Here is a 25028-nt window from a genome sequence, read left to right as displayed (position 1 = left end):
CCAGCAGTGTGACTTCAGGACCTCCTTTGATGTGTGAGGCTGCACAGTGACCTGCCCAAGGCTACCCAGCCCCTGAGAAAGAAGCTGTGACCTGAACCCAGGCTCTGGAACCGGGCTGCTTTTTTTCATTAGATGGTTGCCTTTTGGGGCTGGATGGTACCCACTCTTTTATAGATGGAGAAGCGGGCTCTGCCGCTTTTTTTTTCTTTTTTTTTTTTTTTAAATGTGGGTGTTTTGGAGTTCCCACTGTGGCACAGTACAGTGGGTTAAGGATCCGGCCTTGTCTCTTTGGTGGCATGGATTTGATCCCCCGCCCAGCACAATAGGTTAAGGATCTGGCATTGCCACAGCTGCGTCGACGCTGCAGCTTAGATTCAGTACCTGGCCTGGGAACTTCCATATGCCACAAGTGTGGCTGAAAAAGAAAGAAATGTGGGGTTTTGTTTTTTTGTCCATGCCTGCGGCATGTGGAAATTCCTGGGCCAACATTAGAACCCAAGCCACAGCAGTGACAATGCCAGATCCTTAACCCACTGAGCCACCAGGGGAATTCATTAAAAGGAATGTTTTTAATAACTAGTTATTTGATGAGCTCTCTACAACATCAGATTTTAAAGGAACCACCAGGAGTTCCCTGGGGGCCCAGCAGGTTAAGGACCCAGAATTGTCAGTGCTATGGCTCAGGTGGCTGCTGTGGTGCAGGTTCGATCCCTGGCCTGGGAGCTCTGCATGCCGCAAGTGCTACCAAAAAACAATAATAAAGGAGAATAATAAGAAAGGCAGAAAAACTACAGCTGAAACTCCCTTCTGAAGAGACATGCCTGGGTGTGAGGACATACGTGGAACTGCTCAGGCCTGCCATGCTCCACAGTGAGCTGGCATGGAGGCTTCTGCTGCTCATTACCCACTTTACCCAGTGAACTGCCAGCCTGAGGCGGCCTTTATCGAACTGGGAGACTTAGGTCCTAGAAGCTGAGCTCCCCCCTCAGCCTCAGTTTCCCCTCCTGTGTCTGAGCTGCTTAGATGCTGTGTGTACAGGTGCATTTGGAGTGAGGATCCTAACTTGGGGGCAACTCCCCTCCGTCCTTCATGTTTCCTAGGGAAGTGCCCGACAGGGTGGCACCACTATGAGGGCACAGCCAGCTGCTACCGAGTGTACCTGAGCGGGGAGAACTACTGGGACGCCGCACAGACCTGCCAGCGTGTGAATGGGTCCCTTGCCATCTTCTCCACCGACCAGGAGCTGCGCTTTGTACTGGCCCAGGAGTGGGATCAGCCGGAGCGGAGCTTTGCCTGGCAGGACCAGCACAAGTGAGTCTAGGGTGGTGCCCGGGGCCTCAGCTGTCCACTCCCAGAAGCAGATGGAGATGGGTGTTGAGATGGGGTGGGTGGCTCTTAGAGGGGCAGGGATGGGCCACCACCTGTGTCACCTTGAGCCAGGCCTTTCGCTGGGCCCCTCTGTGGGTTCTGCTGCAGCTGTAAGGCGTGTGGGTCTTGGTGGGCATGGCTCACAGTCCATGCGGTGGCAGTGGGCGGGGGGGTCCCCCTGAGAAAATGGGCTTTGCCAGGCCTGGAGCCATTGCCTTCCACGGGCCTATCTGCTTAGTCCCCTGGAAACCACAGGGGTCCATTGTGATGACCAGGGCACAGTCTGTCTGGGGCGTCTAGCCATCTGGCTCCAGAGACCCTCTCTAGACCCTGGGCTTTGCAGCATTGAAGAGAAAACAGGGAAACTTACAGACTACCCATTTTGGGGGCTTTGTTTTGAATGAAGATGTGTGCTGAGGGCCTCTGAAGATCACATCACCCTGCCCCTTTAACACTGCCAAGGTAGAGAGTGGATCCCATGGTCACTGGGCTGCCAGTGTTCCCTCCCCACAGTGGTTGCCATAGGCGTGTAGTGATCATGTCAGGTGGAGGCCTGTGACGTTGGCAAGTCATGAGAGAAAGGGAGAAGAATAACTCCCAGCTCCCTGGGTGGTTGAGTCCTCGGAGAAGGGAGAGGACGTGACCTCAGGATGGGGCAGAGTGGCGCCCTCAGTAGCAGAGGACCCGCCAGTGGGCATCTCTAGGCCCAGGCTGAGTGCACTGCCTGCCCCTCACTGCTGTGAGGAGTGTGCCCAGGGCAGGGAGGCTCTGAGCAGAAGCCCCCGAGGGAGGCAGTGAGCTCACAGAGAGTTGTCTTTTTTTGAGGTGATTCACGTGCCATAAAACTCACTACTTCCAGCACGCTGTGCTTCAGTTTTAGTGTTTTCACAGGGCTCTATGTCCACCAAGAACTAGGTTGGTTTTGCTTAAAATGTGAAAGTTTTATTGGTTCAGCTAACAAGAACAGCCTTTTTTTTTTTTTTGTCTTTTTGCCATTTCTTGGGCCGCTCCTGTGGCATGTGGAGGTTCCCATGCTAGGGGTCAAATCGGAGCTGTAGCCACCAGCCTATGCCAGAGCCACAGTAACGTGGGATCTGAGCCACGTCTGCAACCTACACCACAGCTCATGGCAACACCAGATCCATAACCCACTGAGCAAGGCCAGGGATCAAACCCGCAACATCATGGTTCCTAGTTGTATTCGTTAACCACTGAGCCACGATGGGAACTCCCAACAAGAACAGTCTTGGCAAGAGTTACCCAAGGAAAAAACTTTTCTGACCAGTGAATTTATTGTTTAGAATTTTAGTGCATCTTGTTAAAATTAAGTATCAGGAGTTCCCATCGTGGTGCAGCGGAAACAAATCTGACTAGGAACCATGAGGTTGCGGGTTCAATCCCTGGCCTCACTCAGTGGGTTAAAGATTCGGCGTTGCCATGGGTTGTGGTATAGGTCGCAGACATGCCTCAGATCTGGCATTACTGTGGCTGTGGCGTAGGCTGGCAGCTATAACTCCGATTAGACCCTTAGCCTGTCAACCTCCATATGCTACAGGTGTGGCCCTAAAAAGCAAAAATATAAAAATAAATATAAATAAATAAAATTAAGTATCAAAACTTTAAAAAGTTGTTAATGCCTTGGAAGCTCAGTATTTTTAAGGTCAAGGTGGTTGCTTCCAGCTGTCAGTCTGAGGTCTCCTGCAATTCTGCCTTCCTGCAGGTTGTGGGTTGGCTACCAGTATGTCTTCACTGGCCGGAACAGCTCCTTGGAAGGTCATTGGGAGGTGGCATTCAAAGGTAAGATTTCCTGGTCTCTTGAGCTGTTTAGCTTGAACCCTGTGGGGAAGGTGGGGGAGGCATCCCGAGAAGGTGACCATTGCTGGGATCTCCCCTCCGGCCTTTTCCTACCAATGCCTGGCCCATAGCGGTGCCTAAAGTGGAGCCATGGGGAGGGTTGGGCCCCAGGCCTTGGGGAGGCTGTGATGGTAGGCGTCCTGGCTGAGCGCCGGTCAGGCCCCTCCCCCAGGCCCATGTGGGTTAGGCCTCCTCCAGAACCGGTGCTGGCTTCTCACTTGGCCATTTTTAGACTGTCCACCCTCCTCTCAAAGTCCAGGACTTTAATTGGAGCATAAAAACGAGCAGGTGTGCAGCAGACATGGATATGGGCCAGAGAGGGAGGGACAAACTTCCTAGGAGTGGAAAGGTCAGAGTCAGAGTCTGAAACAGGTGGGAGCCTGCTCACAGGTAGAATTAAAATAGTTCACCACTTGTGGCACAACCAGACTCCCCGCCCTGCCCCTCCTCAGGCCTCTCCTTTGGGGCTGCTCCTTGGGCCTCTAGCTTGAGCTTGGGGCATGTTCTTTCCCCCAACACATCCTAGTCCTTAATTAAGTGTCTGAGGACAAATGAGGGTGGTGAGCTCATAACTCCAGCAGCTTGCTGTCGCCCCCTGTGGAGATGAAGGAGTGTCAGGCTAGGGCAGAGCCCCTAGCCCAGGTGACCTTGTGGCAGGTGATGGGCTAAGTCTCCCCACAGAGGAGTGGAAGCACAGACAGGATCGGCATTGAGAAAGAGCCACCCCACCAGCCCCTCCTGCTTAGGATGTCAGCCCATTCTCCAGTGCTCTGAGCACCCCGCTGAAGCTCCCATGTTTCCATGTTTCCTTCCCAGAGTGTGTGAGCACTTATTCAGGTTCCACATGGGGCAGTGACACAGAAACAGCCTTTGGGTTTCCTGGCCCAGAGTCAGTGTGCCTGGTGGAAAGGATTCCAGTTCTTTGCCATCTGCCCTAATCCTGGCTGTGGGGTGCCTCCCTCATGCAGTAGAATGTGCCAGCCCTGAGGACGGTGTGGATTCTCCTGGACACAGTTGTCTTCCTGACTCTGTGGTTGAACTGAGATCATGGCTTGTCCCTGTGGAGGAGGAGAGGCGTCTCTTTCCTGTTGGGCTCCGCTGGCCTTGCTGGACATGAACACCACCTTCGTGTCTCCTGACCATTTCATTGAGGTGTCAGTGTGCTTGTTCCCTGGCTCACAGGCACAGGACCCACCTGCCAGCCATTTGCTTGATGGGCCTGGTCCTGGAGAGGTTGCGCTGAGGCTGTGCTGTGACTCCCGTCCTCCCCACAGGGTCCCCAGAGGTACTGCTACCCCCGGACCCTGGCCTGGCTGCAGCTGCGTCCGACAACAACGTCGTGCTCTGTGCGCAGCTCCAGCGCTTCCACTTCCCCACACTCCGCCACCGCGACCTGCACAGCTGGCGTGCTGAGAGCTGCCAGGACAAGTCTTCGTTCCTGTGTAAACGAAGTAAGCCCCAAGGGTGACCGCCTGGCCGAATGTGACCGCCCAAGGCCAGGACCAGGGCTGGTGACTGCCTTCTCTTGCCCCACCTGCCTCCCTATTGGGAGGAGACACAGTCCCTCCATCACCTCCCCCTGCTCTCCACAGACCTCCAGAGCTTCTCCCTCTGCTTCTTCATCTGCCCTTTCTGGGCCACTCCCCCCAGCCTGGGGGCTTCCTCCCCTGCTGAGCTGTTCTGGGTCATGACCTCCTTGCTGTATGGGACATGGCTGTTCGTAGTTCCTGTGTTGGCACCACCATCACAGCAGCTCAGTGGAAAATCCTCCCAGCTGTTGCTGGCTCCTTCCTCTGCCCAACCATCCTGTTACTTGTTCTTGGCGTTTTCCTGGATCAGTTTTCTAAATGTTCTTATTCTCTTACTTGGTGGAATCTCTACTAAAGAGTAGATTTTAGACATTTTTGTGTTTTTTTTTGAAATCTCTGACTTTTTATGTTTACTTCTTTACCTTTTCCCCTGGCGTTTCTTTTCTTGTTGAGGTCTCTGGTGTCACGTTGGTTAGGAGTGGTAGAAGTGAGCCCCCTTATCTTCCCAGCCCCAAAGGGATGGCTTGTGGGTTTCAGCATTAGATGGAAAAGTTTCTAAAGGGTTTATAGAACCAGATACCTTTACAATGCTCAGGAAATACCCTTCTAGTCCTGGTTTGCTAGGAATTTTTACATTACAAAAATATATTGATTTTGGGAGTTTGTGATGTGGCATAGTGGGTTAGCAATCCAGCTTGTCTCTGTGGAGGCTCTGGTTCGATACCCAGCTGGCTGCATTGCTAAAGCTGTGGTGTAGGTCATAGCTCCCACAAGGATTCGATCCCTGGCCCGGGAATTTCCATATGCCTCAGAGGTGGCCAAAAAAGGGGAAAGAAAGTGCTGATTCTTACGAAATGCTTTTCCTGCATTTATTGGGAGTATGTGTTTCTTCTTTACTATTTTATATTTTTTGCTATTTTGTTTATATTACACGATTTTTATAATTTACTCTTTTGCATTAATAGATTTTCTCATTAAACCATTCTCATGGTTTTTATTTTTTATTTTTTTAATTTCTTTTATGGCCAGACCCATGGCATATGGAAGTTCCTAGGCTGGGGATCAAATCTGAGCCGTAGCTGCAACCTCTGCTGCAGCTGTGGCAATACTGGCTCCTCAACCCACTGTGCTGGGCTGCAGGTTGAACCCACGCCTCCACAGCAACCCAAGCCACAGTAGTTGGATTCTTAATTCACTGCCACAGTGAGAATTCCCTTATGGCTTGTGTGTGTGTGTGTGTGTGTGTGTGTGTGTGTGTGTGTACAGCAATCTATGGCTTGCTGATATTTTATTTAGGTTTTTTTTCCCTAGGGCCATACCCACACATATGGAAGTTCCCAGACTAGGGGTTGAATAGGAGCTGCAGCTGCCGGCCTACGCCACAGTCACAACCACACTGAATCCTTAACCCACTGAGTGAGGCTGGGGATCAAATCCTCATCCTCATGGGTATTAGTTGGGTTCATTACTGCTGAGCCACAATAGGAATCCTCTCATGGTTTCTATCTCTGCTGAATTTCCCATCTTGTATGTTGTCATCTTTTTCATGAGAGATTTTTAACGTATTAATCATAGTTATTTTAAACTCTCTATGTGTTAGTTCCTTTTTCTGTGTCATCTGAGTCTGATCTTGTTGATCGTTTTGTCACAGGAATTTGGTATTTTCTTCTGGCTTTTGTATGCCTCCTAATATTTTGTTGAAAGTTGGACAGGTTGTGACGGGCAGTAGAGACGGAGTTCAGCTGTTTGATGCTTGGAATGAGGCCGGTCTTTCTTCTTTGGACCTTCAGTGCAGTGGGGAAGTCAGTCTAGGCAGGAGTTGGGCTTGGCTGTGGTTATTTCCCTACAGCCCAGGCTTTGAATCCTGCAGGTGTCTTATGTCTGGGGTGCAGCTGATTTGCTAGGGGGCTCAACATCCACTCCACCCTCCGCTTTAGATTTTCCCTTTGGGCTACTCTTCAGAGTCTGTGCTCTTGGGTCTCCCAGTGTGTGGCTATTCCAGGTGCTTCTCCCACTGCAGCTGGGGTTTGGGTCCAGCAACGGCTTTTCAGGTTTTGTTTGATTTATTTTTTTTGACTGTACCTGTGGCATATGAGTGTTCCTGGGCCAGGGATTGAACACACGCCACAGCAGTGACCTGCTGCAGTGATAATGCCAGATTCTTAACCCACTGCACCATAAGGAAACTCTTGTGCACAGGTTTTTGTGTAAATGTAAGTTCTCATTAGCTTTTTATAAAACTAGCAAACTTTTTCAAGATCTGTACTATTTTACATTCCTAACAGCCATGTATGAGTAACTCAGCTTTGGAGTTCCCTGGTGGCCTAGTGGTTAAGGACTCAGCATTGTCATTGCTACAGAAGCTCTCCAAAAAGAGTCAGAAAGCTATCCTTTTGGGTTTTTATGGATGCCTCGTTACATAGGCATGATTGACCAAACTGTTGACCATGGCGACTGATTCGACCTCCAGCCCCGCCTCCCCCAGAAATCGGGGAACCAGGAACTAAAGGTTCCAACCCTCTGATCACATAGTTGATTCTCTTGGCAACCAGTTTCCAAAAGTCACGTCATCACATAACATAACAAAGACATCTTTGTCACTTTCTACACTTAGGAAATTCCAAGCATCTGGGGAGCTCTGAGCCAGAATCTGTGGACCAAGTATATATGAGAAATGCATTTTGGTCATCTGAATGACCAAATACATATTTCTATTTTTGCTTTTTTGGGCACACCCACAGCATGTGGAGGTTCCCAGGCTGGGGTTGAATCAGAGCCGTAGCTGCCGGCCTATGCCACAGCCACAGGAATGCCAGATCCCAGCTGTGTCTGCAACCTACACCACAGCTCACAGCAACTCCGCATAGTTAATCCACTGAGCGAGGCCAGGGATCGAACCTGCAACCTCATGGTTCCTAGTCGGATTTGTTTCCACTGCGCCACAACAGGAACTCCCAAATACGTATTTCTTCTAAATCACAATATCATATACTTCTGCATAAGTCTATTCTCTCTCTCTCTCTTTTTTTTTTCTTTTTTCTTTTTGCCTTTTGAGGGCCGCTCCCGTGGCACATGGAGGTTCCCAGGCTAGGGGTCTAATCAGAGCTGAAGCCACCGGCCTGTGCCAGAACCACAGCAACACAGGATCCGAGCTGCGTCTGCGACCTACACCACAGCTCACGGCAACGCCGGATCCTTAACCCGCTGAGTGGGGCCAGGGATCGAACCTGCAACCTCATGGTTCCTAGTCATATTCGTTAACCACTGAGCCACAACGGGAACTCCTCTCTCTCCTTCTTTTTATAGCATTATTATCGCACATTTGACCTCTTGGTATTAAAAACCCAACAATACAGTGTTATAATTGCATTCTGATCTGCAGTCTTTCCCTTTACCCAGGACAGCTTAGCTTCTGCCACTTCCTTTGCTGTGGTTAGTAAATATGTTGTAGGTACATTACATTTTCTTATATTACAGGCCCAGTGCTACATGGTAAATAATTTTATACAATTGCCTTTTAAGTAAATTGAGAGGATAAAGGAGGGAAAATACACATTGATACTGTCTTTTACAATTATATAATTGCCTTTTCTGCTGCTTTTTGTTCTTATGTGGATTCACAGTACTCTCTGAGGGTCACTTGCTTTTAGGCTCAGCTGCCTTTGGTGTGTCCTGTCATGTGAGTTTGAAGCACAAGTTCTCTCCATTTTGTTTCCCTGGGAAAGTCTTCATTTTTGGAAAGACAGCTTTGCTGGCAGGAGGATTCTTGGTTGACAGGTTTTCCTTCAAGCACTTGGAACACATTATCCTTCTGGCCTCTCATTGCAAAATCTTACCAGGGTTCCCAGTGAGTAACATGTCACTTTTTCTTGCAATTTTTGAGACTTCTGCCCTGACTTCCAGCATTCTCCCTGTGCCGAGTCTGATGAGTTATGTTCTTTGTGTTTGTCCTACTTGGAGTCTCTTGAGCTTCCAGGATGTGTAGGTTTTGCTTTGTGATGAACATGGAGGTTTTGGCCCTTGAAACTCAAGATGGTTTTCCCATGTCTCCAAAAGCTCTGTGCATTTTCTTCATGCTTTCTCCCTCTGATTGAACAGTAACAACTTTATGTAAGTTCCTTGCCCTGCACAGTTCCTGATCACGTGAGTTAAACACATCTTTTTTTTTCTTTTCTTTTCTTTTCTTTTTTGGCCATCCCGTGGCATATCAAGTTTCTGGGCCAGGGATCAGATCCAAGCTGCAGCTCCAGTAATGCCAGATCCCTTAACTCACTGTGCCAGGCCAGGGATTGAACCTGTGTCTTAGTGCTCCAGAGACACCACTAATCCCATTGTGCCACAGTGGGAACTCCAAGTTACAAACATTTGACTCTGGGTGAGTGTGTCACAGGCTGAGGAGTGGGGTCTCTAAAGAGTTTTCCAAGATGCCCTCGCCCCACTGAGAGACCAGAATGTCCTCCTTCTTGTGTCCTTGAGGAGACCCACTTGCCTCACCCCTCGTGGCATGGTATGTGTCATGTCTCCTGCCCCCTTGTCTCACCCCAGCCATCCCTCCTCTGGCCCATTGGCTCAGTGCCAGTTCATCCTGTGTCTTGGGTCCGGTGGACTTTCTTCCTGAGTGAAACCAGCAGCCTTTTGGCACCCTTACTTGAAATACATTCTGATGTTAAAATAGCCAGTGCTCGTGCACCAGCATCTTAAATTGAGGACGTCTCACACACAACACGCTTGGCACATGAAAGCAAGCACTTCTCCCTGGCTCTTCTCTGTCCCTGCTGTCTACTCCTGGCCAGGTGTGCTGACCAGGCGTGTGCTGTCCTGACTGCTGGGGCCTCTCAGCCCCTCCTGTGACCATCTTGCTCACTCCTCTGTTGTCATGCTTGCCCAGGCCCAGGTGGGGAGAGTCAGCTTCTACAGCCAGTGATGGGTGGTGTGCCTGTTGCAGGTCAGACGTGTGTTGACATCAAGGACAACGTGGTGGATGAAGGGTTCTACTTTACCCCCAAAGGAGATGACCCTTGCCTGAGCTGCACCTGCCACCGAGGGGAACCCGAGATGTGTGTGGCTGCGCTGTGCGAGCGTCCCCAGGGCTGCCAGCAGTACCGCAAGGACCCCAAGGAGTGCTGCAAATTCATGTGCCTGGACCCAGGTGAGGTGGCCAGCTTGGCCCTGAGTGGTGACACAGTAGCAGGGACTGGAGGGCCAACACTTGTCCCCTCTCCTTTTCACTCTCAGAGCTGGCTTCCCCCTTAGTCCTTGTTAGCACTCCTCCTGGTTCTGAGAGCAGTGACCTGGGTCAATAATAGTTCTATTGCTACCATCGTCAGTCTTCACTGTTAGTGTCTGCGAGAAGAGGTTAAGTATTACCTGCAGATTTGACATGAAGCTTCTCTCCAGTGGGCGGTGGGTCATGGTGGCTGCCAGGCATGGTAGGGGGTCTCTGGATGTCCCCCTCCTTCTATTTCCTGCTCCGTGGCCTTTAGTGCAATGACTCCCACAGCTCATTGTTCTTCATTGCACCTCACTGCCAGTCCGCATCCTCAGGAGAAAGTAAATTAGAAGTGTGAATTTCAGTGTGAGAGTGACATGGGTGGGATATGTCGAAGCCCTGGGCTTGTGGACCCCACAGCTGAGCGACCTGGGCGGGGCCTTTGGAAGAAGCTGGGGCCGCTTGTGAGGCCCACATTCCAGAGCCATCCCTGTGCCCCAAGGCCACTGGGGGAGGGCAGACAGCGGCACAGGCTGGCAGGGGTGGGCCTTCAGGCAAGTGCCCCCAGGGGACATAGAGCTCAAGCACATTCAGGCCTCCCCAGCCCACGGTGGACGGTACCCACCACTACATGGCGCATCCTGTAGCTTCACAAGCAGACTAGGTGCCTGCTGGTTTTCTGCACCCCAGCCACTTCATTGCAGCTTTCAGCTCACTCTCCTTCCCTGGGAGTCAAATGCTGGCTTTCACTTCCCCTGGATCCTTGGCTCCATTTCTCAGGCATTGAGAATGCTCCTGCCTGTCTCGCCTGTCTAGGCTCTTCAAGAAAGACCAGACATGGACAAAGATGCTGCATCTGTGGGCATGCATGGCCCGTGGAGCCCGCCCAGATCTGAGGACTTCTCAGTGGACCAGGGCCTTCAGGGTGTGTGGACAGAACCAGAGCTGCCACAGGTCTCTCACCTGTGCAGCCAGAGCAGCCTTGTCAGGACCTCACCCTGCCACACACTGCAGCCTTATTTCTGCAGCCTTCTCACTGCCTCCTAGGCCAAGCATCCCCTCCTGGTAACTGCCCACCCTGCACCAAGGGCAGAGTCACTGGGAAGTATTTCCCTCAACATACAGAGGCATCTGCTCTCACCACCTTTTGAGGGCTATATGGGAGCCTGAGGACAGTGCCAGAAAGGGCATCCAGACCAGAAGAAATGACATCATGTCTCTTAGTAGGTGACGTGATTAGATAGGAAATCCCAGAGGATCTGCAGGAATGTTACTAGAATTAATATGTTTAGGAGTTCCCGTCATGGCTCAGTAGTTAACGAATCTGACTGGGAACCATGAGGTTGTGGGTTCAATCCTTGGCCTCGCTCAACGGGTTAAGGATTGGTGTTGCCATGAGCTATGGTGTAGGTTGCAGACTTGGCTCAGATCCTGCGTTGCTGTGGCTCTGGCATAGGCCGGCAGCTACAGCTTTGATTAGACCCCTAGCCTGGGAACCTCCATATGTCATGAGTGAGGCCCTACAAAAGATAAAAAGACAGGGAGTTCCCGTCATGATGCAGTGGTTAACGAATCCGACTAGGAACCATGAGGTTGCGGGTTCGATCCCTGCCCTTGCTCAGTGGGTTAAGGATCCAGTGTTGCCATGAGCTGTGGTGTAGGTCGCAGACACAGCTCGGATCCCGTGTTGCTGTGGCTCTGGTGTAGGCCGGTGGCTACAGCTCCGATTGGACCCCTAGCCTGGGAACCTTCATATGCCGTGGGAGCGGCCCAAGAAATGGCAAAAAGACCAAAAAAAAAAAATAATAATGTTTATATTTATTTATATATACTACCTGTGAACATTTGGAAATTGAAATTTTTAAGGAAAGTACCATTTACAATAGCAGCAAAAAACATGAAGTACTTAGATATAAATCTTACAAAATATGCATACCATCCTTATGCTACAGATTGTAAGACATTGGTGAAAGTAATCAAAGGTATAAATAAAAGGAGTGATATACTATGTTCATGGATCAGAAGAATCAATATCATTAGGAGGTTCATTCTCTCCAAAATATCTATAGATTCTATGTAATCCCAACCAAAATTCCAGCAGACTTTTAAAAAAGATATTGATAAGCTGATTCTAAAATTTATGTGAAAAGGCAAAGGAATTGAATAGCCAAACCTGTTTTCAAAAAGTATAAAGTTAAAAAAACAAACAGGAGTTCCCATCCATAGCTCAATGGTTAACAAACCCGACTAGAATCCATGAGGATGTGGGTTTGATCCCTGGCCTTGCTCAGTGAGCTAAGGATCCAGCATTGCCATGAGCTGTGGTGTAGGTTGCAGACACGGTTCGGATCTGGCATTGCTGTGGCTGTGGCTTAGGCCAGCGGCTCTAGCTCCATTTGGACCCCTAGCCTGGGAACTTCCATATGCCGTGGGTGTGGCTCTAAAAAAAGACAAAAGACAAAAAAAAATTAAGTCCTCTAAGGAGTTCCCGTTGTGGTTCAGTGGAATCTGACTAGCCTGGTATCCATGAAGATACGGGTTCAATCCCTAGCTTCTCCCAGTGGGTTGGGGATCTGGCATTGCCATGAGCTGTGGTGTAGGTCACAGATGAGGCTTGGATCCTGCATTGCTGTGGCTATGGCATAGGCCAGCAACTGTAGCTGTAGCTCCAATTCGACCCCTAGCCTGGGAACTTCCACATGCCACAGGTGTAGCCCTAAAAAGAGAAAATAACAATAATAATGATAATAAAGTTAAAATAAAGTTAAATAAAATTAAGTCCTTTAATCTTTTTTGGGGGGAGTCAGCTAAATGATTAGAGGATATGTCATCTGCACGTGTTTTCTTCCCCAATGTTGTTAGCAATAATGCAGCTTTGAGGGAGGCTTCCTGGCCCTGTAGAAGGAGGGCAGATTGTGAGCCTGGGCACCTACATTAGCCTGGAATTAGCCACAGCAGGGCTGCGGGAGTGCCCTGGGGCCCAGCTCCTCATGTGGCACCTGCATTGGCCATGATGCATCTCCTCAGGGCTGGAGGTTGGGGTCCACCCCATGCAGCACCCTGGCCTCGGTATAGCACCATACCTGGTTCAGATTCTGTAACTCGGCTGGTGTGTGCCGTGCAGGGCAGGCCAGACCCTGGGCCGAGCTGTCTGGTGGCCAGTGAATTTGAGCTGCATCTCTGGCCTCTACCCACCAGATGCCAGAAATGCCTTCACCGCCTTCATGATTGGGGACAACCAAATGTGTCACCCCACATTGCCAGTGTCTGGGGTGCAAAGTCACCCCCCAGTGAGACCCGCAAAATGTGTAGTCAGGGGCGCAGGGCCCAGAGCAGAGTGCCCTCCAGCTGCGGCCTCCTCAAGCTTAGGACTTGGGAATGCTAGGCTGGCAGGGTGGGGTCGGCGGCGCCCACCACAGAGCTGGCCCAGAGAAGGCCTTGGCTGGGGTGGGGTGGGTGAACTGTGCCCTGGAGTAGAGGGGAGTTGGGGGAGAGGGTCCAGTGTGAGGATGACCTCCCTGGTGTCCCTCCTCCCCATCCTGAGAGACCCTGAGTGCCAGCATCAAGTCCTGCAGGGCTTGGTGCCCCCAGACTTGGTGCCCCTAGGCCTCCCCCTTACAGAGATGGCGGCCAGAGTCGGGTGTGAGGAGGTCAAGAAATAGTATGGCTGCCGACAGCCCAGGGGAGGGTGGGCTATAAAAACAGGCTCTGGAGTCCAGGGGAGGCTCCGCCCTCACCGTTCCTGATTACCTTTGGCACTCTGGATGCGAGCTCTCCTGGGTGCTGGGGGTGGGGTAGAGAGCTCGGGGTCCCCGTGGGACTGGAGCCCTGGTCCAACCTTAGTACCCTGCACAGGGACACTCCTCTCTGTAGGGTTGTGACAAGAAGTCAGGAAGGAGCTCGATATCTGGTCTGGGGGCTTTCAGGCTCAGGGACAGGTTGGGTGGCATGGGGCTTTGGGCGGGCACTGAGGCTGGGGCCAAGCCCTCCTGAGAGCAGCGTCCTCTCCCACAGACGGCAGCAGCCTGCTGGACTCCATGGCCAGCGGGATGCGTCTGGTCGTGAGCTGTGTGTCTTCCTTTCTCATCCTGTCGCTACTACTCTTCATGGTCCATCGGCTGCGCCAGAGGCGCCGCGAGCGCATTGAATCCCTGATTGGAGCCAACTGTGAGTGCCCAGCCAGGGTGTCTGCGCCCTGCCAGGGAGAGGCAGCTTGGGGGTGTGGCCCAGCCTCTGCCCCCTCTGCCCCCAAGTCTTCTATGGTGGACTGTGCCCCGAAGAGCTTTTGAGAAACTCTATCAGCAAGCAAGCCAGCTACCCTAGTCCCTTCGGGGAGGGAACAGGGGCTCAGAAGCAAGGGGCTGCGCTCCACCCTGGTGCCTCACAGGGCCCTGGGGTGTCACATGGCAGCTGGGCCCTTCCTGTGTCTCTTGGAGACTGAGCTGCAGGGCAGGCAGCTTGCCAAGGCCTGGCTCAGAGAGCCAGCGTGCCAAGGGCCAGTGTTCGGTGGGCAGGTGCAGGCTGGTGGTGGCAGTGGGCGTCATGGGTCTCAGTGGGTGAGCTCAGAGTGGATGGCCAGTGGCATCCAGGCACAGGCATGTGACTGTAGGAGTGTGTGGAGCCCTGGGTCTGGGCACAGCAGGTCTAGCCCAGGGAGTGAGTGGCTCTGTGCCATTTCTCTCTCTGACTGCCCAGTGCACCACTTCAACCTCGGCCGCAGGATCCCTGGCTTCGATTATGGCCCAGATGGGTTCGGCACGGGCCTCACGCCACTGCACCTTTCTGACGATGGAGAAGGTGGGACTTTCCACTTCCACGACCCTCCTCCTCCCTATACTGCATACAAGTACCCGGATATCGACCAGCCTGATGACCCGCCACCACCCTACGAGGCCTCCATCAACCCGGACAGCGTGTTCTATGACCCTGCAGGTAACTACAGGGAAAGGGATAAGCAGTCCTAGGCCACCCCAATGCCTCCACCACCCCGTGCCCCCAACCCCCCACCCAGCTTCTTCCCATTCTGCTTTTGCTTGCTTTTCTCTTAAAGATGGAACCGTTGACTGTGGTTTGCAGGCTCTTCCCAGGGTTGCACTTGCAGATGACCGCTGGCTGGCAGTGGTCACCCTGCCCTGTTCCCCACCCCCACCCAAGAACTCCTGTGAGCAGCATGAGAACCCTCAGCTGGGCCCGTGGATCTCGGGAAGCCGGGTGGGCTGTTGGGCATGTGTGCATGTGTGGTGAGCTGAGCAGACATCCCCGCCACGTGCCCTCCTGACCAGTGGGATAAAGCGGTCGCTTGAGTCTGATGTCTGTCTGGTGCTGTGGAAAGTCATTCTTCACAGGCCCACGCAGGAGGAATGTCAGGTGCTGCACCCACGGCCTGGCCTGGCCCTATCCCCTCTTCATCTCTCTTACATACACACACACACACAGGCCAGCATAGCTGTGTTCTTGGTCTATGTATTTGGTCAGTTAGTCCCATTCTTGTGTGGCCTGCTCTGGCAGGAAAGACTTGGATTTGACCTTGGCCCTTGGGACACAGATTATCACCATCTGCCAGGTAGGGGCCAGGGTAGAGAAGCTTCCTGCCAGGGCAGAACAGCGGGACTGCTGGGTCCATGGGGGACAAGCTAGGGGAGCAGCACTGGTTCCCCGACTTCCAAAGGGCATCTGTGGTGATAAGGAGGGACTGCCACAAGTCTCCCTCAGACCAGGGCATTCTGCAGACTCCCGCACAGTTTTCAGGGCTGCCTGCTCTGGACCCATCTTCTGCACTTGCCCACACGTTCCAGCTGCACCTCCTGGTCCACGGCTTTGGCCACACTGTTCTGCCTGCCCAGCCTCAGCCAAGTAACCCCCCAAAGTCAGTGAGCCCTGCCTGGACCCCACTGAGTCTCAGAGGGTTTCCCCCTCCCCTTCCTTTGATTTGCTTATTCTGTCAAAACATTCTCTCTCTCTCTCTCTCTCTCTCTCACACACACACACACACATACACACACGTACATCATGGTTTGCTCACAGCCATCTTGCGCCTGCTCCACGCAGCCCACCTCATGGCACAGTTGCGAGGCAAGCTTGGTGCGTCCCTGTGGGTTGGACTTGCTTGCCCCATGCCTGGTGTTAGCAGGAGGAATGGTCCACAGATGTGTCCAGCACCCTGCTGCTAGGCCTACCCTTGCTCACCCCCTTTTTTCCTGCAGATGATGACACCTTCGAGCTGGCAGAGGCCACCCCACCAACCACAGGGGATGGAGGTGAGGAGGGTGCAGTGCCCCGGTGCCTGGAGCAGCCTCTGCCTCCCCCCGGGGCCTCTCTGGCAGACCTGGAGGACTCAGCCGACAGCAGCAGCACCCTCCTTGTGCCCCCTGACCCCACCCAGAGTGGGAGCAGCCCAACCACAGAGGCACTGCCATTGGGTGGCCGCCACAGCCGAAGTTCCCTCAATACGGTGGTGTAGATGGCCCATGGCCCCGGCAAGCGGGGAGCACTTGTTTGCTGTTGAGAAAAACACTGATCCCCATGGGGGACTTGTGGGGCTCCTGAGCGAGCCTGGACCCAACTGCCCAGCTGCACCCCTGCTGGCGTGCCCCTGTTGAGACCCTGTGCTGGCCCAGGGAGCCAGTACCTGCCCCAAGGCTCCATGAGGGCTTCAAAAACACACGTAGCTTTGGGTCACTGTCTTTTTCTTTTTAAGTAGCAGGAAAATGACGAAGTTCACGAGACTACACGTGTCAGGAGCAGGGAACAAAGGCAGTGCTGTGGGTTTGGGTGGGACTGGGCCACCCCACCTCTGGTGGGCATGCTCACCACCAAACACCCTCTGTGTGCGCCTTGCCAGCCTCTTTTCAGAAGGGTGCCCTGGCAGGTGTCTGAGGACTCTCAGTGTGGGCTGGGCAGCAGGCCTGCTTTGGGCCAGACAGCCTTGGAGGTTGCTACAGTGGCTGCTTGGGGGACAGCCCCCAGGTCCAGCTGCGAGGGGAGCGTGGAAGGTGGTTGGACCCTACACTGTCTTTCCAGCTGGGCTCTGTGAAGCCCATTCTGTGCCAGGAGGCCCTGGCCCCATCCAAGGATTTCTCCCCAGCATTGCTGTGCATGGTTCCCCCAGGAGGCAGCTCTGGAACTGGGCTGAGGCCTTTAGCCGTGCATGAGTGTCCTGACCTGGATCCTCCACTGGGCCTGGCTCCTCTCTGCCACCCTCTGGAGCCCCTGCTCCTGCTGAACTTGCCCCCGGGCCTGACCTGCCCCCATCCTACCTATTTGTGCCATAAGGGTTGTTTCTTTGGGGGGAGGGATGGCTGAAATTAAGGTTTCAGTCTACCCATCTCCTGAGAATTCACTTCCTGCCCACTGCCGCCACCACTGGAGCGGGGTGCTGGGTGCCCTTCCAAGGTTGGGGGGGGGCCTTTGACCAAGGGACCCTCTTTACCTGCTTCTGGGCAGTGGTCTTGTCTCTTTACATGGGGCTTTAGCATTTCTGAGGTTTGGAGATGAAGCGGGTTCTGTGCGATTTTTAGCACATCCATATCTTTTCTACGTCGAATGTCTGGATCTTTTTGTGCGTGTCTGTGCGTGTGCATATGTGTCCAAGTGTTTGCAGGTGGTGGCAGTACATGGCGACTTAGCCACGGGGCCCCCTTTCCAGGGCCAGCCACAGCATGTTGGGTAGCAGCAAGGGGGGTGATGAAGTGGGTGCTCGGTGGTGACAGGTCTTACTGGCACAGGCCATTTCCGGGCATGTTCTCACAATCTGGTTGAAAACCGTTGTGTTCTTCTCTGGACAGAATGAGATCCTCAGGTTGCCCGCACACCTGGGCTTGGCCCACAGGAGCGAGTGCTGGAGGTGGGCCCTGCACAAACCCCCTGCAGAGGGCTGGGACTTGAGAATTGCCTCCTGGTCTTGTGTGCCCACACTGGCTACCGAGGATGAAGCAGAAAGCGTGTCCTGCCTTTGCCATGTTGTGGGCACAGCACAGCCAGGTCCCAGGCAGTGGTCACAGCCTTGGTGTTGAGAGGGTCCTGAGCACACCTGCTTTGGGTTAGGCACCCCCATGGAGCTGCATAGGAGCCTGGTCCCGACAGCTTAGGGTCCCTCCTAGCCCCCATATCTCTGACCCAAGCCTCAGATCCATGTGTACAGGGCAGGGTGGCTGGTGTGACATGTGTGGGACTGGGGAGTTCTTTTGGGGACCGAAGGACTGGCAGATGTGTGTGGGAGGCACTGAGCAGGAGTCAGACTGGGGTTCTGTCCAGGGTAGCTCAGCCCTGTGTCCTTGGGCCAGGCTGAAGGCCCCCATGCCACGCTTCTCTAGGCCCTGCCTCCTGACCACTTTGTCTCCAGGAACTGGTGTCCGAGGGGCTGAGCTCCACTGGAGGGTAGGGTAGGGAAGCAGGGGAGAGCTGGGGTCAATCATGAGGCCTGCGTGCTCAGGTGAATCCCAAGACCAGCCTTGCTTGAGTCTTGTGCTCCTGTGAGAGGCAGACACACTGGGCCCTAGAGGGACAGGCCATACCTGACCTGCCTGGTGGAGGTGGTGTCACTACTCTACATTGTCTTAATGCCTGTTTGTTTTCCTTTCACTAAGGGTTTTTAGTTTGGGTTTATTTTTGGTTGGGTTGGCACTAATTCTTAAGATGCTGTGAGAACCATTACATCCAAATGCCAAATAAATTTGTGTTCTGGAAGAAGCGTGGTCTGTCCTTGGTGTGACCCAAGCTGGGATAGGAGGCTCCAGCCAAGTTGGGGCCAAGGCACAGGTGCAGAGATGGGCTGCCTGTGGAAGCCAAGGACAGGCGTGGGGCTCTAAGACCCCTGACATTTCTCTTCTCTGACAGTGGTCCTTTCAACACTTTCCCAGTTCCTAATGGGACAAGAGGGCGCCCAGGGGACTCGACCTATGGCAGGTCCTCATGCGGCTTTCCTAATCCAGCCTCCTAGCCAGGTGAGGGGTCAGGGTTAGCAAAGGCACAGGTAAGGCCCATGGGGGCTTGGGTTGGCTTGGGTTCCTGTACCCCTGCCAGGCACTGTGCTCTGCAATTATTGAGGACAGCGCCTGGGGGAGTCCAGCCCCTGGGCCTGGGTAGGGGGCCAGAAAGCAGTGTCTTCTTTGCCTTGCCTTCTCTTGTGGCCACTGGAGAGGTGGGGACATCGAAACCCTGCTCTCCAAGAAAGTGACAGGCTTGGGCCACAGCCTGGGGTCTGCTGGACACCAGTGCCAGCAGAGCTGCTGCAGAAGCCAGGGTCCCACCTAGACAGGGGGGGTGACCCTTTGGTCTGCGGGGGTGAGTGTGTAGAAGGAAGCTGTGGTCTTGGGACATTCTCCCCACCCCAGCCTCTCAAGTCAAGGGCACTGGGATCCAAGCTGCCCTCTCCCTCTAACTTCATCCTTGCTGGTGGCCTTGACATGTCCCTCCTGGTCCTCACCCTCTTTCCTTGTGTGCCAGTGGCCATGATGATAACATCTCTCCGCCCAGGATTAATTGGGGGAGGGAGGTCTGTGAAAGCATGCAGTTCTTGTGGAGCTGGCGTTGCTGGTGGCCACCAGTCTTGGGATCAGAGAGAGTGCCTCGTGAGCTTTAGCTGTTTCCCCATTGGAGGTGCTGCCCCTCTGACACTTCCCTGGGCCTCAAGCCCCCAGGACTCAGCCACATTCTTAGCCCATCCCGCCAATAAATTGGCCACCTTCATCTCTCCGTTCTCTGCCACTACAGCCGCATCATGCAGAGATTCCCCAGCCTTGGCACTCATCTTCCTCGCTATTCCCCTGATGGTGCATGCTGACTTCGAGGGTGAGCAAGGGACTTTGCCTCTCTGCTGCCTCCCCCACTGCTCCATCTTCTCTGCTTTAGGCTCTGCCCCTGGGGATCTTTGGGGGAGGAGATCATGGAATTGGGGCACCAGGAGAGTAGGGTCCACCTGGCCTCCCCTAGCCTAAGCCCTTGGATCCTAGCTGGGATGGCGTTCAGGCCCCAAATGGCCAGTGTCAGCCCAGTCACCTCCCACCGTCAGCAGAAGCCTGGTGCTGTGACTCCCAAGACCCAGAGTGTGCTGAGGACAGTGTTGTGAGGCTGTGTGGCATTGGTCTGTGTCCTGCAGTCAGAAGCGGTCTGCACTTCTGAGGTGTCCATGGGCCTTCTCTTTATAGTCCTAGACAGAAGCAACTCTCTGGGCAGCCAGCAGCATGTGTATTGACTGTTCCCTTGTGTGTGTGTCCGGGTCTTTGGCTGCTGTGGTCTCCAGTCCTGCTGTGCATGCCAAGCTGCTGCTCGCATCAGGCGGGAGCTGTAGGCCTGCTGGTGTGGCCAGCCCATCTGTAAGCAGGTCGGGGGGACCCCCACTATGGGCATGTGACTCATGTGCCAGAAGACCCCCCGCTTCAGCCCCCTTCGCTGTGAAGCAAGCTGCCCGGAGGGGCTGTGTCAGAAGGTGACTTGCCCCTGTGATAGTGAAGGAAACATTGCGGCCAGGCCAAGTTTGGGGAAGGCGGGGGAGTTGGCTCCTGTCAGGTGGGGGGGGAGGGGCAAGGAGGAGTTTCCTACCCCTGGTCTATTCTCTGGATATGTGTGGCAGGGGGGGACCCCCTTCCTCTCTGCACCCCCATGTTGCCTCCTGAACTGCCCTATAGATCCTAGATGTGTTCCTTCAGGCCCCACCCACTGGAAGGAGATGGCTCCCACCTGAGGGGGCCCAGCCCAGTCCTCCATCGATATCAACCTTCACCTGGTCCAGCGGGACCCCACCCTCGGGCCCTTCATCTCTCAAGGCTATAACTCAGCACCTCCGGGCCCGTGGACCCTGGAGAATGATGGTCATACAGGTTAGCACCCTGGGGTCAGGACCCTTTCCACCAGTACCAATCAGCCATTGTACCCGAGGACTGGAAGTTAGGACATACTCAGAAGTCAGAACTCCTCACGGCACTAGGGTGCCCTAAGAGTCACCGCAACCCCCCACAATCACTTATCTGAGGTGGATCAGGACTGCAGCCACAGGAGGCCACCTTCTCCCCTCCATGCAGGGAGGTGGGTGTCCTATGCAGTCTGTGGAGGCCCACCTGGCCAACCAGCAGAGGGGCCTGGACACCAAGTGTCCATCAAGGCTCAGCCAGGGAGCAGTTAGGGCTGAGGGGAGCTTTTCCTCATACCTTGTGCTCTCATGGCACTAGGGCAGCCAGGTGGGAGAAAGAGTGTGTCATATACTCCCTCCCCCTCAGTGCTCCTCCTTGTGGACACTGGCTTGCAAAGCCACCTGGAGATGTGGGGCACTGGACTGCCACTGCCTACCTACTGTGCACTGAAGCTGAACTTCACTGGCTGAGTGGGCTTGGAGCACAGCCTGGACGGGCAGCACCATCCCGTGGAGGTGGGCCTGGGCATGGGAAGGGTGGCAGGAATGTACTGGGGGCAGCTGGGTGTCTCCCATGGTCTCTGTCTCCCCAGATGCACATGGTCCACATTGACACCTGATATCAGCATAGTGGAGCCCCAAGGTCACCCTGATGGCCTGGCAGTGCTGGCCGTGCTCTTGGCGGTAAGGGAGGGGGAGCTGCTCTGTGACTGCTTGCTTTCAAGGAGGAGGTCCTTGGGGGTCTGTGGAGGGGGCACAGGGCCTTTGTAGTCTTGGGTGAGCAATTAGGGCCTCTACAGGGTTTATAGAATTAATGGGTTCTGTGGGGAGGATGCCCACAGTGAGAAGTTGTGGATCTGCCGAGTCAGGGGGTGACCCCTCGAAGCCAGTTTCCCTCACTGGGAACCCACCCTCCTCCCACTTAGTCTCCCCTAGACCCCCTTCAAGGTTCCCCCCTTTTGAGCTCCCCACCCCACCTCTTTCATTTGGAGCCCCTCCCCAGGAGCAGGACTCTGACAACGCCAACTTCGCTGTCTTGGACCTGAAGAATGTGCTCACGGTGAGGAGCGCGGCGGGGTCGAAGTCAGGGTGTCTGGGTGCGGAGAGGGGGTTCCAACCTGCCACCTGGCCCGGTCCAGGGACCTCTGTGAAGTGAGCATCCACCTTCCCGCTGGCATCGCTGCTGCCAGGTGCCCGGAGCCTTTGCCGCTTCTACCACGACGCGGGGTCACTGACCAAGCCCGGCTGCGAGCTCGCCCTGCTCTGGACTGTTCGAGGACGCGGTCCCCATCGGGGTTTCGCAGGTGTGGCCCCGCCCTCCCCGGGCCGTCTGGCCCTCCCGACTGCCTTCCCTCACACCCTCAGGTGGCCTAGTTTCTGACCGCCTCACCCCCCGCACCCCGCGCTGTTGCTGCAGAACTTCCGGCCACAGCAGCCTCTGCACAGACGAAAAGGTCTCAGTATCCCAGAGCTTTGGTCGGAGCGGCAAGCCTCACCCCAGCCATTGGGCACAGGGCTTTGCTGGGCTTGGGGCTCAGCATGTGGCTCTGGCAGGGCCCCTGGGATGCAGATGCAATCCCCTTTCCGCAATAAACGACACACAGTGACCTTGGCCTTATATGGCCGGGCTGGGAGGCCTGGGACCACTGCTGATGCCACGGGGTTAGGAGGGGGGCTGCAGGTTCATACCACTGGAGACCCCCGAGCGACCCTCCCCTACCCCACCACAGCCAGTAGTCCCAGACCCCCATCCAGAACCCCAGATCCTTCCGAGAGGAAGAAGGCACCCCACTCCTATCTTACACATCAGGTCTGCATCCCCTGGTGAGATGGAAGGTGAAAGGCCACCTGCTAAATCCTAAGATTTCACATTTTATTTCCCGTGGTACATGGTCACATGCCCATTCCACACTGGGTTTAGTCCAGCTGCCATTTCCCCAAGCCCAGGAGCTGAGAAGCCTCTGTTCCAGGCTCTGCACTGCAGGCCTCAATCTGCGGTGGTATCCTGGTGATAGGGACAGTGAGTGAGGGGCTGTCTGTACAGGTGAGACCAGGCCCAGGAAGGTGGGCTTTAGAGTTGATGTAGGTTGACACTGGAGAGACCCTGGGTTAGGGTTAGCCTGTGGTGAGGCCATATGAGGGATAAGTGAAGTTGAGAGTCCAGAGGGCACTGACCAGACGTGATGTGTCCAGGCAACACTGTCCAATAGAGGGAAAGAGCTGGCTGGACTCAGGCTGCTGTCCAGGGCCCACAGTAGAATGTGCTTGTACATCCAAGTGATGCTGTCCTGCATGAGCCTGGGTCCAGGTGATAGTGTCCCAGCAGCCCACCTTGTGTCCCCAGTTTCGGTTGCCTGGTGTGTGGGTCACACTGTCTGCCCACACACAGTGCGTGAAGGCTTGGCCTCCTTCCTGAGACCGTTAAAGTATGCTTGCAACCCCCTCTCCTGAGGCAGGGGGGTTCCTCTGGCCAACCCTGGGCTCTCCCCATTGCGCTCTGGCTCTCAACGGCCAACGTACTCCTGGGCCAAACTTTTCCCAGCTCTAGCCCCAAAAGGGGCTCACCCCTTCTCCAGCCCGGACTCCGGCTCCCACGGTGATTGCCGCTTCGGGGACTCAGCCACACTTCCCACCCGCTTCCGATACCCGAGCACTAGCAAGCGGTGTCGGAGGACCCTTCTTGCTCTGAGCCATGCTAGGTAGGAAGGCCCCTTGGCCAGCGGCGGCGCCCCAAACCCTGGTCTGGATCCCCTCTGCGCGGCCCCGCTTAATCCCCGCTGTCCTGCGGGGCTCCAGGCGTCACTGGGGTTTTCTTGAGGTTCTTCCGGGCCGGGGCCCGGCTCGCACCGCCGTCGGCCGTACTGTCCGAGGCGTCATCGTTCGGCCTCGCGCCGGTGGCCAGGGCGTTCACGGTGCCCAGCGCCCGAAGAAGAGCTGGGCCGCGGGGAACGCGAGGCTCACGGCGGGCAGGCGGCGGAGGCGGCAGCAGCGCGCGCAGGGCATCCAGTTCTGCCCGCAGCTCAGCGCGCAGCGCCTCCAGCCCCTCGCCCAGCTCTGCGCGCACGGCCGCCAGGCCCTCCTGCAATCGCCGCTCGCTCACCTCCAGGACGCCGGCTGGGTACGTGGCCCCGCCGCGCGGCTCCCCGCACACAGAGCAAACGGAGCCGTGGCCGCGCGATTCCTCCGGCTCCCTGGTTCCTGCTGCCCCCGCCGCGGCCCCGGCGCGCTCCACCAGCCGCAGTAATCGGGGTGCATTGGCCCGCTCCGCTGCCTCAGCCCGGAGCTGGCCCCGCAGGCGAGCCATGCGGCCCGGGGCGCGGGCTTCATCGGGGCCCAGCCCGTTGGGCTGTGGCCTGGGGTCCCGCTGGCGGCCCACCGCGCGCCGCAGCGCCTCGCTGGCACCATAAGCGCTCCGCGCCTGGGCCCAAGGGCGCCGGGGTTCTGCCGCCATTGGAGCCGCCGCCGCCACTGCCTCCACGGCCTGGCCGGCCTGGAGTCCCGGCCCCGCAACCTAGCGACCGCTGGGGCCTGGGCGACTCTCAGTGGAGAGGACTCCGGGGACAGCTGTGGGAACGACAGAGGCCTCTGGGAATCTGGCCTGGGGCCCGGGGAACCCGTGTAGGGCTGAGACCCAGATGAATGGGGCCCCAGGGAATCAGGGGAATAATGCTGCAGGTTTGCCCTCCCACTGGACTGTCAGTGGGTCCTACCTAACAAGGAGCTTGGACAGGCTCCTGGGCAGAGGTGATGGGGTCGTGGAGCTACAGCTGCCTAAGCCCAGGCACCCAAACCCACGTGGGGAATGCAGCTCACATCCTCTGCTCAAAGCCACTGTCCCGGTCACACTCTGGGAAAGGCAGATGTGGTCACAGGCCACAGCCCTCCTCACTAGCTAGGGCCAACTCCTACCATCCTGGAGTCCAGCCACTGTCTTCCCCACGCTGCTCTCCTACAGCCCACACAACAGGCACTTCTGCCCCACATCTAGGTTCTCCAGGGGTCTTCGTGGCTCTCTGCTGTGGCCCAGCCCATCTCTCCCTGTGCCCTGGCCCGGTCCTCTTCCTCATCTGTAGCTCCTAAGCCTTTGCATAGGCTGTTTTTTTTTCTGCCTGCAACATGCCCCTTTCTCTCCCCTCATCAGGCTGCTCACTCTGCAGGGCAGCCTCCCTTGACCACCTCGCCCCTCCACCAGGGAACTTGAGGGGGGCTCCCCTTCCCCCAC

The 25028-nt window shown here is 55.2% G+C and overlaps 2 protein-coding genes across 3 annotated transcripts in view; one reads left to right on the top strand and one right to left on the bottom strand.

The window, feature by feature from the left end:
• The window catches only part of DGCR2 (DiGeorge syndrome critical region gene 2), a 54685-nt gene extending 36040 nt beyond the window's left edge, over positions 1-18645 (top strand). Inside the window, exons 4-10 of one of the 2 annotated variants that reach the window (XM_047759535.1) lie at positions 1101-1311; positions 3089-3165; positions 4497-4673; positions 9697-9900; positions 13975-14127; positions 14656-14892; positions 16164-18645. In XM_047759535.1, coding sequence (XP_047615491.1) covers positions 1101-1311; positions 3089-3165; positions 4497-4673; positions 9697-9900; positions 13975-14127; positions 14656-14892; positions 16164-16420 — 1316 coding nt within the window. In that variant the 3' untranslated portion in view covers positions 16421-18645. Of the gene's footprint in view, positions 1-1091; positions 1312-3088; positions 3166-4496; positions 4674-9696; positions 9901-13974; positions 14128-14655; positions 14893-16163 lie in introns of both variants that reach the window. The other variant, XM_047759534.1, reaches the window with a different exon arrangement.
• Positions 18646-22680: 4035 nt separating this feature from the next.
• LOC125115498 (protein FAM246C) lies at positions 22681-24358 on the bottom strand. The gene has a single exon (XM_047759537.1). It carries the CDS (start codon positions 24255-24257, stop codon positions 23574-23576), a length of 684 nt encoding a protein of 227 aa, XP_047615493.1. The 5' UTR covers positions 24258-24358; the 3' UTR covers positions 22681-23573.
• Between the last annotated feature and the right edge of the window lie 670 nt (positions 24359-25028).

Source organism: Phacochoerus africanus, chromosome 15 (genome assembly GCF_016906955.1).
Source record: "Phacochoerus africanus isolate WHEZ1 chromosome 15, ROS_Pafr_v1, whole genome shotgun sequence".
Lineage (NCBI taxonomy): Eukaryota > Metazoa > Chordata > Mammalia > Artiodactyla > Suidae > Phacochoerus > Phacochoerus africanus.
Note: the sequence above shows the minus strand (reverse complement) of the source record. Positions and strands in the feature narration are given on the sequence as shown.